We start from the raw sequence: 11,778 nt of genomic DNA, 5'->3' as shown, positions 1-11,778 counted from the left end.
CCGCCCCGGCCCGCCGCGGCTTTTGGGGTCCTTTTTGTGACGTCCCCAGCGAGGGGTGGGGCCGCGGGCGGGGAATTGGGGGGCTGGGGTCGGGAAGGGGCGCGCTGGCGCCGGTTCCCGGGCCGGCCCGGGGTCGGGGGATGGAGGCAGGACGCGTACGGTGTGGTGTGTCGGCCCCCGAGCCTCAGTTTCCCCATCTGTAGAGGGGATGGGCCGGGAGCGGGCAGGCGGCGAGAGCTCGGCCCGGGGTCTGTAGACGGGGCAGTGCCTCAGTTTCCTGTAAAACGGGGCTGAGAACAGAACCGAGGTCAGGGACAGGGCAGTGAAGGGGCTGAGGGCATGCCGCGAGGAGCCTGACGGGGAAGTGTGATGGGGGGACCCTGTTAAAGTCACCCCTTGCTTTGATTGACTGGGATACACTGGAATCACGAGAGGTGGGCAAGATGCTCCACCCCGGAGGAACCGGTAAAGAGATTCAGCGTCCATTGGACAGTACTGATTGGCACTGGACCCGGGACAGGGCCCCCATCCTGATGGAGCTGGAATCCCCACACTGAGCTCCGACCCTGGCTGTGCCCTCCTCTTGGCTGATATGTGACCCCACCTGAGTCCTGACCCCAGGTGAGCCCGGAACCTGGGCTTCACTGCTCCGCTGCCCGAGTCCTGGTCCAGACACCCACAAACTTCCTGCCTGGGTAAGCAAGAGCCCCACACCCAAACAGGACGCTTGGCCATGAGAGCTGTGTGTGGCAAGGGTGGCTCCGCAGAGCCTCCTCAGGGAGGTGGTGGCTGCTGCCTGACTGGCAGGTGTCCCGGACAGCCGACAGATGCATCAACACCTCGGGCTAGGCCGAGGTGACCCCCTCCCGCAGGTGTCCTATGAGTCAGGAGTCCCCGCCAAGGACAGGCAGGTAAACCTGTCTGAGGACAGGAAAACAGGATGTCAAAGTGGGAGGGACGGAGTCCAAGGAACAACGCTGGGCTAAGCAGCAGCTTCCAGTGGCTGCCCAGTGCCCAGGCCTTTGCCCAGTGCCCAGGCCTTGGCTTTCCCCTCCATCCATAAAGGGGCCGGCATCCTCACGCAGGACCTCCTGCCCAGCACCTCGGGGCCCTAGACTAAAACAAGGGGTGTCTGGACAAGTGGAGCTCTCTGGCTGTGTACCCTTTCCCAAGGGTTCTGAGTTTTCCCTAACCCTCATCCTCTCACAACACAGGGCTGTTGACAGTGCTGATGTCATGGAGTTGGCACGCAGCTGGCACGCAGCAACTCATCAATAAATAGTAATTAGAATTAATCATGATTCCTCCTCCAGGGTTTCCCTAGATCTTCCTTCCTGTGTACACCCCACATCCCGGGGAAGAATTGGGTACAGGGAGGCACTGGGTTTACAGCCCCTCCAGGTGGTCCCATATGAAGCCCCAATCCAAGGAAAGCCTTCTGCTCAGGCTCTAGAGCATTTCGGGTGGTGGACATCTGGGGGCTCCCTACTCTTGGTCTGAAGGTTTCAAATTGGATTGATCCCGAGCCCTGGCTGCAGGGATGGGTCGTCCAATCAAAATATTCCATCCCTTTCCCAGGCTACAGTGATTGGTTCAGAAACAAGTATGTGAATCCTGGCCATCCAATGAGAGACATCTCTGGGACATTTTTGGGAACACTGTGCTGCGGTGGCTGAGCTGGGAGGACTGGGGCCTGGAGTCATGGGGCCATCTTGTCACCATGAGGCCTGTGAACAGATTCAGCACTCAGAAAAGCTGGTAACCCTGTGTATGCTCCTGGACCCATCCACACCTGACCTCCCCTGGATAGTCCAAGGATGGTCCATCCTCCTTTCTTTATTAAGTCAGGTTGAATTGGGCCTCCCATCACATGCCACAGCAGAGCCCTGGACTCAAATCTAGTTTCTGCTGTGTTTGTGGGAATGTTCCTCAAACTGTAAATCAAGTTTCAGTTTTCTTCTATAAAATGGGTTAATTGAGAAGATATGTGAAAAACTCTTAGCATGGAGCCCAAAGATGTTAGAGAGACATACATAACAGTGTTTTGCTGCTATTATGCCTTGTGGGGAAGAAAGACCTGACCTCAGGAGGCAGAGGGGCTGTAGCAGTCAGGCAAAGGGATGAAGTTGAGGACCTTGAGATGGGGGTCATCCTGGGTTATCTGGGGTCTCAGTGTCCTCACAAGGCTGGAGTCAGAGAGAGACTGAAAGATGGTGCACTGCTGGCTTTGCTGATGTAGGAAAGGGCCACACGCTGAGGGCGGCAGATGCCTCTAGAATCTGGGAAAGGAGGACACGGGTCCTCCCCTGGAGCCTCCAGCCCTGTCCCCGCCTCGATTTTAGGACTTCTGACCTCCAGAACTGTGAAATAATAAATTTGTGTTGTTTAAGTCACTTAGTTTGTGATAATTTGTTATGGCAGCAACAGGGAGTACGCACATTAACTAACCTCAATGAGTTTCAGATTCTTCCTCAGGAAAATTCCTTCCTTCTTTCCTGGCCTTCCATGTGCAAATCTAGGTTCAGGGGCTACAGCAGTGAACGAAACTGGCAAAATTCCTGCCCTCAAGAACACAGGGAGAGAGGCCATAAACAAGCATATAAATGAATAAGCATTTTCTGGTAACTAACTTCTGTGGAGAAAAATACAGCAGATGAGGGGTTAGAGAGCAACGGGGAGGCAAGAAGTGTTGTTTTGGGTGTTGGGGTCAGGGAGGCACCTCTCAGGAGGTGAATTTGAGCAGAGACCAGAATGGAGCACAGAAGGGAGCCGTGTGGGTCTGGAGGAACGGTGTTGCAGGGGGAGGGAACAGCGTGTGCAGAGGCCCTGAGGTGGGCACAAGGTGGGCTAGCTAGAGGCCAGAGTGCCTGGGGCAGAGAGAGTGTGGGGACAGAGGCTAAAAGAAGCTGGGGAGGCCCTCAGCTCAGCTTTCCTGAGTGTTCACTCTGTTCACAGGCCTTGTGGTGCCAAGATGGTTCCGGAATCTGGCCCAGATCCTATCACGTCAGTCATCTGGCTCAGTGCTCCCAGAAGAAGTCCCAGGGCTGCATCTCATTGGCCAGCTGGGGTCACATGCTTGTTTCTGGATCAATCACTGTGCCCAGGGGGACTGGCATGCTCTGAAAAGTCCCAGGGCTGAATCTGATCGGCTATCTGGGGCACCTGCTTGTTTTTGGACTGATCACTGAGGCCAGGGGGACTGGGATGTTCTGATTGGCCAGTGTGGGCTGGCGGGGTGGTCCAGGTGGGCGAGGATGCCAGCTGGAACAGTGTGGGAAGAGCAGGCGTGATGAAGTTATGAGGTGCCATCAGCAGGATGAGGTGAAGGGCCCACCATGGGGTCGAGGGAGGCACCCAGGCCTGTTTCCATGGAGACCAGAAACTGCAGAGGAGCCCTGGGATCGGGGTGGGCTCACCAGAAGCTCTGTCTTGGATGTGGCCAGCCCCAGTAGAGACACCCAGCAGGTGGTTGGCTCCCAAGAGCTGGGCCACATCAGCGCTGGGAGCCTGAGGTGTGAATTTGAGAGTCCTTGGCCACCAGGCAGTGACTGAAGCCACAGCCAGTGAGCGCCCAGGCAAAGAGGACTCCTGAGAGTAGGAGATGCCCCTGAGCAAGCCGGGAGGACACCTTCCACCAGAGAAGCTGAGAAAGAGTCAAACCTGCCAACAGGGGCTGTGGAGGGGCCACCACGGCTGGTGGGGGTGGGGGCATGAATTTCGGGTGTTGTCGGAAGGGGGTTGCAGCGTTCGACACTGCTGTGAGGTCAAGCCAGGCAGGCAGGACAGATCAGCTTCCCACAGCTGTGCCAGCAAGGGGCAAGCCAGGATCATGATGTATGGGGACTTCTGGGCCCCAGACCAGACATGATGGGTATCCCTGGGTCAGTCACTCACGGGCCACCTCAGAAGCGGGGATGGAGCCTCCTGGGCCCATGAGTCTGCTGGAAGCCCCTGTGTCCTGCATCCCTTCCTGGTCTCCAGGACAGCTTGGCACTTAAAGCCAAGCAGTCTGCTCAGCTGGGGCTCCAGGAGGATAGGGACCTCACCCATATTATGTTCCCTGCTGTTCAGCCCACAGCAGCTCAATCACTAACACTTCTGTGTGTTTCCTGTGTGGAGCACTAGAAATATAATCAGAGCAGCTGACACTTAGGGACTGGGACACTTTTCCTTCATACTCCAGTTACCCACTGCTGTGTAACAAATCACCCCACAACTTAGCAGCTTGAAACAATATAGTCATTTATTTAGCTAATGAATCTGCAAAGCAGGAGCTGCCAGGCAGGGCCCCCACCCAAGTCCCAGGGCGGGGATCCCAGGAGACGGCCAGGGGAGACCCTGTTGCCTCTTGTGACGGGGCCTAGGAAGCTGCTCGAGTCTGGGGAGGGGCAGGCTCTGCCCCTCCACCTGCTCTGAGGGGGAAGTGGCAGAAGGCGTGAAAATAGCTCTGTGGCTGATTTTGGAAAGAGTTCCCCACAATTCACTCACTGCCCACCCTGTGCCAAGCTCAATGCTGGGAAACAGTGACGGGGGCATCTCTGACATCATCACCGAGCTCATAAAAAAATTTTAAAATTCTGTTCTCCTGGGAGCTCACTCAATCAGAACAGGGTTAGCCATAAGTCCCACTTAACAGAGGGAGAGACTGAGGCCAGGAGCATGAAGTCACCTGCCAGCAGTCCTCCTAGCTGGGAATCTGATTGCAGATTTTTCTTTCTGCTCCCTGTAGAATTCTCCATCCAAGTATTCCCGTTCCTGGTGGTGGGATGCCAAGGGGGTGCTTGGTAAATATTCATTGGCTGAAGCTCACAGATATGTGTGGGTTCCGAATGGACCTAGGGTGGGTGGTGGGAGGCAGACTAGGGTGTGTATTCTGGGGCGGTCTCTTGCTGGCGGTGAGACCGTCCACCTGCCTGGGCCTCGATTTCCCCATCTGCCAAATGAGGTTGTAATTTACCTTCCTCGTAGGGCAGTGGTGAGAATCAAATAAGACGCTGCAGTTGCTTAAAAGCCTTGGAGCTGTCATCGATGCCACTACCATCTGTCCAGCTGACCTCTTCGTTTGACAGCTGGGGAAACCAAGGCCTAGGGAGGAACTACTTGGGGAGGGCAGGGCTAGGGTCCTGCATTCCCGAGGGGGTGGCCCCACCCTCAGCAGGACCTTGCTGGGTGTTCCAGGCCCTCTGCGCCCACAAAACCAAGCCCAAGGGGCCTGGCGCTCCTGGGGTGCAGTAATTACGAGGCTGATCAAAGACAGGGGCTGGGGAGTGGCACGTGGGCATACACACCAGGGTCAGCCTGGGTGACAGACTTTATTACTCTGGGGCCAGGAGCCTGTGTGGGTGGAGGAGGGGCTGGCAGGAGGCAGCCAGGGTGTGCGGGGAGGGGGTCCCCTTCCTGGGAGCCCGGCCTCTTCCCTAGGGGGCCGGGGGTGTCGTTCCACGTCCTCGTCTGGGCGTGGGGACACCCCAGTCCTGGCTGTGATCCGTGTCCCACCCTGGGTCTGCTCAGCCCACCGGCTTGACCTTGGCGATGAAGAGGGCAGCGGCCTTCCCCAGGAACTCGTCGCGCATCATGGGCACACAGGGCCGCCTCCCCGCCGCAGCGCGCTGCATGGCCAGGGCCAGCCCGTCAGGCCCCAGGCGCGAGCCGGCCTCCAGGTAGTGGGCGGGCACGTTGGCACCATCGCCGGCCTGCAGGGCGCCCTCCAGGCTGTCCAGCGCGGCCTGGGCCACGCGGCGGTCGGCTGCGGCCAGGGCTGGCTCCTCCAGCAGCTGGAAGAGGGCACCGGCCCGCGCCACGAACTCCAGCAGCACGAAGCAGGTGAGCATGCCGGCGCGGAACACGTCCAGCGGCACCGCCTCGTGGTCGCGGCACTGGATCTTGCGTAGCAGCGGTGCCACCACCTCCTCGGGGGCCTCGCCGTCCCTGCAGATGCGCTTGAGCAGCTCGCTGTAGGTGCGCCCGTCCAGCCCCGGCTGCTTCTTGCGCCCGCTGGCACTCAGGCACTCATAGGCCACGCTGACATTGTTGTTGAAAGCTGTCCTGCGGGGGGATGGGGGCGTTGGGACAGCCCAGCACTGCCCACTGCCCTCGGCCTCCCACCCACCCCTCAGCCACTCTCTCCCTCTGCTGCAGCCACACGGGCCTCTTCACTGTTCCTCCAACACGCCAGGGCATGCTGGCCTCAGGGCCTTTGCACAGGCTCCACCTGGATGCCTTCCCCAGATCTCCCCAGGGCTCCTCTCCTCCGGGTCTTTGCTCAAGTGCCACCTGCCCTGACTCCCTAACTCTCCCTGTTTTCTTGCTAGCAGTTTGCACCGCCTGACTTGCTGTATGACCTGTTAGGTTCACGTCTCTGCCACCATCCTGTCAGCCCCAGAGCCCGGGGGTTAACTTGCTGGTCACTGTTAACAGCTCTAGTGCCTACAACCCTGCCTGGTACCCAGCAGTACTCAATAAATGTCTGCTGGATCAACCAATAGGCATGTTCAGGCATCTGCCCATGGGACTCCAGTTGCTCTCAAATGACACTGCACTCGCTGAAAACATTTACCATCTGGCCTTTTACAGAAAAAGTCTGTTGGCTCTGCTGCTGGCTCGGCGGTGGGTATGATTGCTTGCCCCTGACAAGGAACCTGGCCCTACTACATGCCATGCAGTGCTGTGATCTGAGTGCAGAGGCAGAGCTCCTTCTGGTGGAGGGCGCCAGGGGCGGCAGGAGTGCCCCGCGGCTAGATGCAGGCAGACCACCCCTCAGTGGATCAACATCGCAGTGCCTGGCCCCCAGCAAGCCCTTGGGGAATGCCTGTTGTTACTTCTACTACAACATATGGGGAAACTGAGGCTCAGAGCCATCTTATGGTCTGACCAGGGATCCTAGAGAGGAAGAGGCAGATCCTAGGTTCACATGGCAGATCCACCCTTACCTTGTGTGTGACTGGGACACACTGCCTCCCCTTTCTATGGCCCGGTGGGGTGTGCTATGGTTGCTCAGAAGATGCTGGCTCGTGCACAGTAGGTGCTCAGCAAATGCTGGCCAGCATGCAGTGGGTGCCCGGCAAATGCTGGCCAGCATGCAGTGGGTGCTCGAAGAACACTGGCCACTCCGCTCATCACTGCTGATTAGTAAGGATTTAGGGATAGATGTGCCATCCCAAAGAGATCACAGGTCAAAACCTGTGACAGAGGAGGAAACTGAGGCCCAGAGAGGGAGGGCAGGGCCTGGGGCTCAATTCTCACCCTATTGGCTATCAATTCCTTTTTCCTTCCCATTTCCTGGCCCTTGTGATTTGCTGGCAGCTTTACAGCCAGTGAGGTTGTCCCTGTAAAGGCTGATGGCAGTGCCTCGTGCAGTGTTGGCACTCAATAATGCTCGAGCCCATTACTGCCAACTCTACTGTGCACCTTGCCTCATTGCAACCCTTTGCAGGAGCTGGGATTGTTAGTTCCCCTCACTGGGAAAGGCTGTTTGGGGAGCTCCATGTGTATATGCAGCAGCTAGGAGTGCCTGTGTCCATTACCTACTGCCACAGAACAAACCGCCCCCAGCCCAGTGGCCCAGGGACATAACCCACATCCCATGTCACAGTTTCTGAGTGTTGGGAGCTTGGTGGCACTTGGCTGGGTGGTTCTGGCTCAGGGTCCCTCATGAGGCTGCAGTCAAGCTGTGAGCTGTGCTACGGAGCCTCCCACGCCGGCGAGGAGGTGCCGGCTTGTGGTTGGGGTCCTCAGTTCCTCCCCACAGCATGGCTGGCTCCTGAGCTAATGATCCAACGGAGATCAAGGACACCACGCTGCGTTTGTGGCCTGTCTTTGGGAGCCATGCTCTGTCACCTCTGACATTGCTTGATGTGGTAGGGGGCCGCCCCGGGGCATGAGTCCTAGGAGGCGAGGCTCTGGGGGCACCCTGGGGCTGACCTCTGCAGTGCTGTGCCACAAACTCTCCAGCTCTCTTCCTCCTGCACACTTTGCCCCTTTGAAGTTAGGGGCTTGCTGCCACTGACATGTGAGCACAGGCGTGTGGTACACTTCTGATGGACATTTTTCTTTTCTTTTTTTAGGTGGCTGGCCAGAGCAGGCGTTGAACCCTGAAGCCTGGTATTATCAACACCATGCTTCAACCGACTGAGCCAACCAACCAGCCCTTGATCGGCATTTTTCTAAGAGCCAGGGCGCTGTTCCCCAGGCCCACGCTCTGCTGCTGTGATCATGTAAGCTCGAGAGCCCCCCTGCCGACCCCTGTGGTGTCAGTGGGAATAGATCTCTGCTTGTGATGAAGTCCCTGAGGTCTTGGGTGTTTGTTGCTGATGTGCAATGCAGCAGCTCCTGACTGATAATTGTCATCCAAGATTCACCCAACTCTGAGCCCTGACGCCTCCCTCTGCCAGGGGCCCCCTGTCCACCCAGCCATTCTCTCACACGAATCTGCTCTTGTCTGGAGGTGGTAGCCAATGGGGCAGAAATCTGGGCACCGTTGGTTCCCCAAGTGTCTACTGAATGCCATCTGCATGCAGGGCTCTGTGCCTGGCCTGGCCTGAGTGCTGCCTGCTGCCTCCTGGCTGCGAGGCCTTGGCAAATCGCCACTGCTGTCTGATCCCTGCCCCTCAGAATTTTTGCAGGGATGGAAGAATAGAGTGTGTGCCAGGTGCCCACGACAGAGCCCAGCATGTGGGAGGGGCCCGCATACTTCTCATTAGCTATGACCAGGCGCTGTTTACCACACACTCCCCACCTCGTGGGGCAAGAAGACACCCTAAGGGGTGGTTATGGCCCAGCAAGGTGACAGCAGTGACAAGGGATTAGGAGCACAGGAAGGTGACACTCTGCTTCCTAGTGGCCTCATATCTGCTCTCCTAGGGGTTCCCCGGCAGGTTCCAGCTGAATCATGTCTGGACTCGGGCAGGCCTGGGCTGGAATCTTAGCTCTGTTGAGTGACTCTGGGCTCTGGGCCTCAGTTTCCCTGTGTGCAAAATGGAGACTGGGCACTTAGGGGGGCTCCATTGGTGTCCACTCCTACATGCAGAAGTTTGTAAAGCATGTGAATGTTTGTTAAATAAATAAAAAATATATTTATGGAATGTCTCCAGAAAGAGACATGGAGGACTTAACTTTTCACCTTAGTGTTTCTCAACTGGTGGTGGTACTAGGGGGCAATGTTGCCCCCAGAGACTGGGCCATGTCTGGGGACATTTGTGGTTGTCACGAGGGGGGGGGGGGAGCTCCTGGCATGGAGTGGGTGGAGGCCAGGGATGCTGCTCAGTACCTGCAGTGCCCAGGATGGCCTCCCACAGACAGTGATTGGGGCTGAGGAAGCCTGGCCTGGACCTGCTGGTGCTTTGTGCGTTTACTGTTGGTGACCCGCACAGGGACAGACTCAGCTCCTGTCCCTGCTGTCACTACTATCAGCAACACGGCAGTTAAGAAGGAGGCCTCAGGGCTATACCCTCTGGGTCTGAGTCTGGCTCTGCCCTTTGGTGGCTGTGTGGCCTTCAGTTCGTCAGCCCATCACTCCACGTCTATGTTTGTACTCCAGGGGTCTTGGAGGCCAGCAGGGAGGTGTCCGGATGGGGATGCCACAGCTGCTACCACTAGCCCTGGTGGCCAGTGCTTTCTGTTTCTCAAGAGACACCAGCGGAGGGGATGTGGGGTGATTTCTCCCCAAATATGACGTGCTGACGGTGCTCTCAAGAACAGCCCTGGGTGGCTTGCTTAGCCCCTCAGCATCAGGGGTACAACGTGCAGCCATGCATGGGAGTGAAGGTGCCTGGCACTAGGCTTCTGCTCCTGACGCATCAGGTCACGTTAGGGCTCTGGATTATTCTGTGAGCACAGAGTCAGGTGCTACCAACAAAGAGCCTGTCTTCCCAGTTCACTGCTGGCTGTGGCCTGGGAGCCCAGGTGAGCCCAGGTGCCTGGACTTGCCCTGCTTATGCCTCCTGGGTCCCTGCTATTCTGGACTGCCTACAGCCTGCAGCTTCAACATCCCTGTCCTGGGGTGGCTAGTGCCCCCCAAATCCATGTCCATCCAGAACCTCAGAATGTAACCTTATTTGGAAACAGGGTCTTTACAGTTGTAAGGAGTTAAGATGATATCATACTGGAGTGGGGTACAATCCAATGACTGGTGTCCTTATAAGATAAGACAGAGTAGAAGCCATGTGAAGACAGGGGCAGAGATGGGAGGGATGTGGCCACAAGCCAAGTAGCCCCAGAAGCTAGGAAAGGCAGGAAGGACCCTCCCCTAGAGCTTTCGGACAGAGTGCGGCCCTGCCCACACCTTGATTTCAGACCTCTGGTCTCCAGAACTGGGAGACCATAAATTCCTGTGGTTTTAAGCCAAGTTTGAGGTAGTTTGTTACAGCAACCTTAGGATATTGGTATAAATATACTCATCTGTGATGCCGATGGGGTGAGTGGCTTGTGTAGTGCTCAACCTGAACAACTGTCCGACTACTTCCCTCCTAGAAGATTCTCTTCTGGAGGTCCCCAGATGCCGCTTCCTCCTGGTTCTCTCCATCTCTGGCCTTGCCTACCTGTCCTTTTTTTGTGGGCTCCCTATGGCTGAGGCTCCTCAGAGTGGGGTCCTGAGCTTCTCTCCAGAAGGCTTCATGACCCCTCCCAGTTTACACACTCCTGTTCCAGTCTCACGTCTCAGTTGCAGACCCTTCTATCCACCTTCCTCTCAGCCCCCTGACTTTGCAATCCCCAAGTGGCTCTGGCAACATCCCCCAAACCAGTGACCTCTTTTCTTCATAGATAGCCCCACACACTGCACTCTGGCCCTGCCCTAGCAAATCCACCAGCTGGGCCTTCAGAGCCATAATCTCTCCTCTTCCCAGGTGCCCACCTTACGGTGTCCCCTCGTCCCACAGGCACCCACTGCTCCCTTATCTGGCTATCACCTTGGACACTTGGCCTTCCCTCCGCCTCTCCCCCAGCTTCTCTGGGACTCTCTGGGGAGGGCAGCCCTGGCTGGGCCTGGAAGCACCAGGAGCTCAGGCCCCATAGACAGCCTTAGCTCCCGCGGGGATCAGGCTGACACTGCACCCTCCTCTCCCCTGCCCCTCCCAACCCCTCCCGGGTTCTCCTGGGTGCATCCCCTTATAAGAGTAAAATCTCCACACAAATGCCTGCCTCAGGCTCTGCTTCTGAGGATCCCCCAAGACACCAGCCCCCCCACATCCAGCCAATCACCCCTTCTGTTGGATGCAAATCAAACAGCTTCTCCCCAATCCACGCTGATGCTGACGTTCACTCAACACATATTCGACCACCTTCCGCGGGCTCAGAACTGTCCCCAGCGCAGCGTATTCCCTAAACCCCAGCATGCTCTAGCCACCCCTCCAGCCTCCCTTTCCCACTGTGGGCTCTAAATTAGCCTGAAGGCCGGTGCACGCGCTGGGGGGCCTCCAGGACACCCCTGCTGGGCCCGGGTGACCGGCTCGCGCTGTCTTCACGGCCCAGCCCTGCAAACCCACGACTGCTACCCAGCAGCTGGGAGCGAGGGGCTTGCTCGCTACCTTGGGACAAATCCTCTCTGAGCTCCATGATTTACAAAATCATGGGCTGCGAGGGGAGCTCAGCACCTGCGAAAAGCATCACAAAAGACGAAACGGGCCAGGCCCAGCGGGAGACCCCAAGCCCTTCCGGTCCCGGTCCTCCCCGTCCGGGAGTCTTCGCGGACTACACCTCCCAGCACGCCCCGCGGCCACGCGCCGGAGAAGGGGGCGGGCGGCCTTGCGGGGCACGCTGGGAGTCGTAGTCCGGCCGCCGCCC

At 57.6% G+C, this 11,778-nt stretch overlaps 1 protein-coding gene across 1 annotated transcript in view; it reads right to left on the bottom strand.

Moving 5' to 3' along the window:
- Positions 1-4,217: 4,217 nt before the first annotated feature.
- TPGS1 (tubulin polyglutamylase complex subunit 1) overlaps positions 4,218-11,778 on the bottom strand; it is an 8,004-nt gene continuing 443 nt past the window's right edge. Inside the window, exon 2 of the mRNA XM_008584480.1 lies at positions 4,218-6,047. Within this exon, the coding sequence (XP_008582702.1) occupies positions 5,508-6,047 (540 nt within the window). The 3' untranslated portion in view covers positions 4,218-5,507. The remainder of the gene's footprint in view (positions 6,048-11,778) is intronic.

This window comes from Galeopterus variegatus, unplaced genomic scaffold, assembly GCF_000696425.1.
Source record: "Galeopterus variegatus unplaced genomic scaffold, G_variegatus-3.0.2 Scaffold3273, whole genome shotgun sequence".
In the NCBI taxonomy this organism is placed as follows: domain Eukaryota; kingdom Metazoa; phylum Chordata; class Mammalia; order Dermoptera; family Cynocephalidae; genus Galeopterus; species Galeopterus variegatus.
Note: the sequence above shows the minus strand (reverse complement) of the source record. Positions and strands in the feature narration are given on the sequence as shown.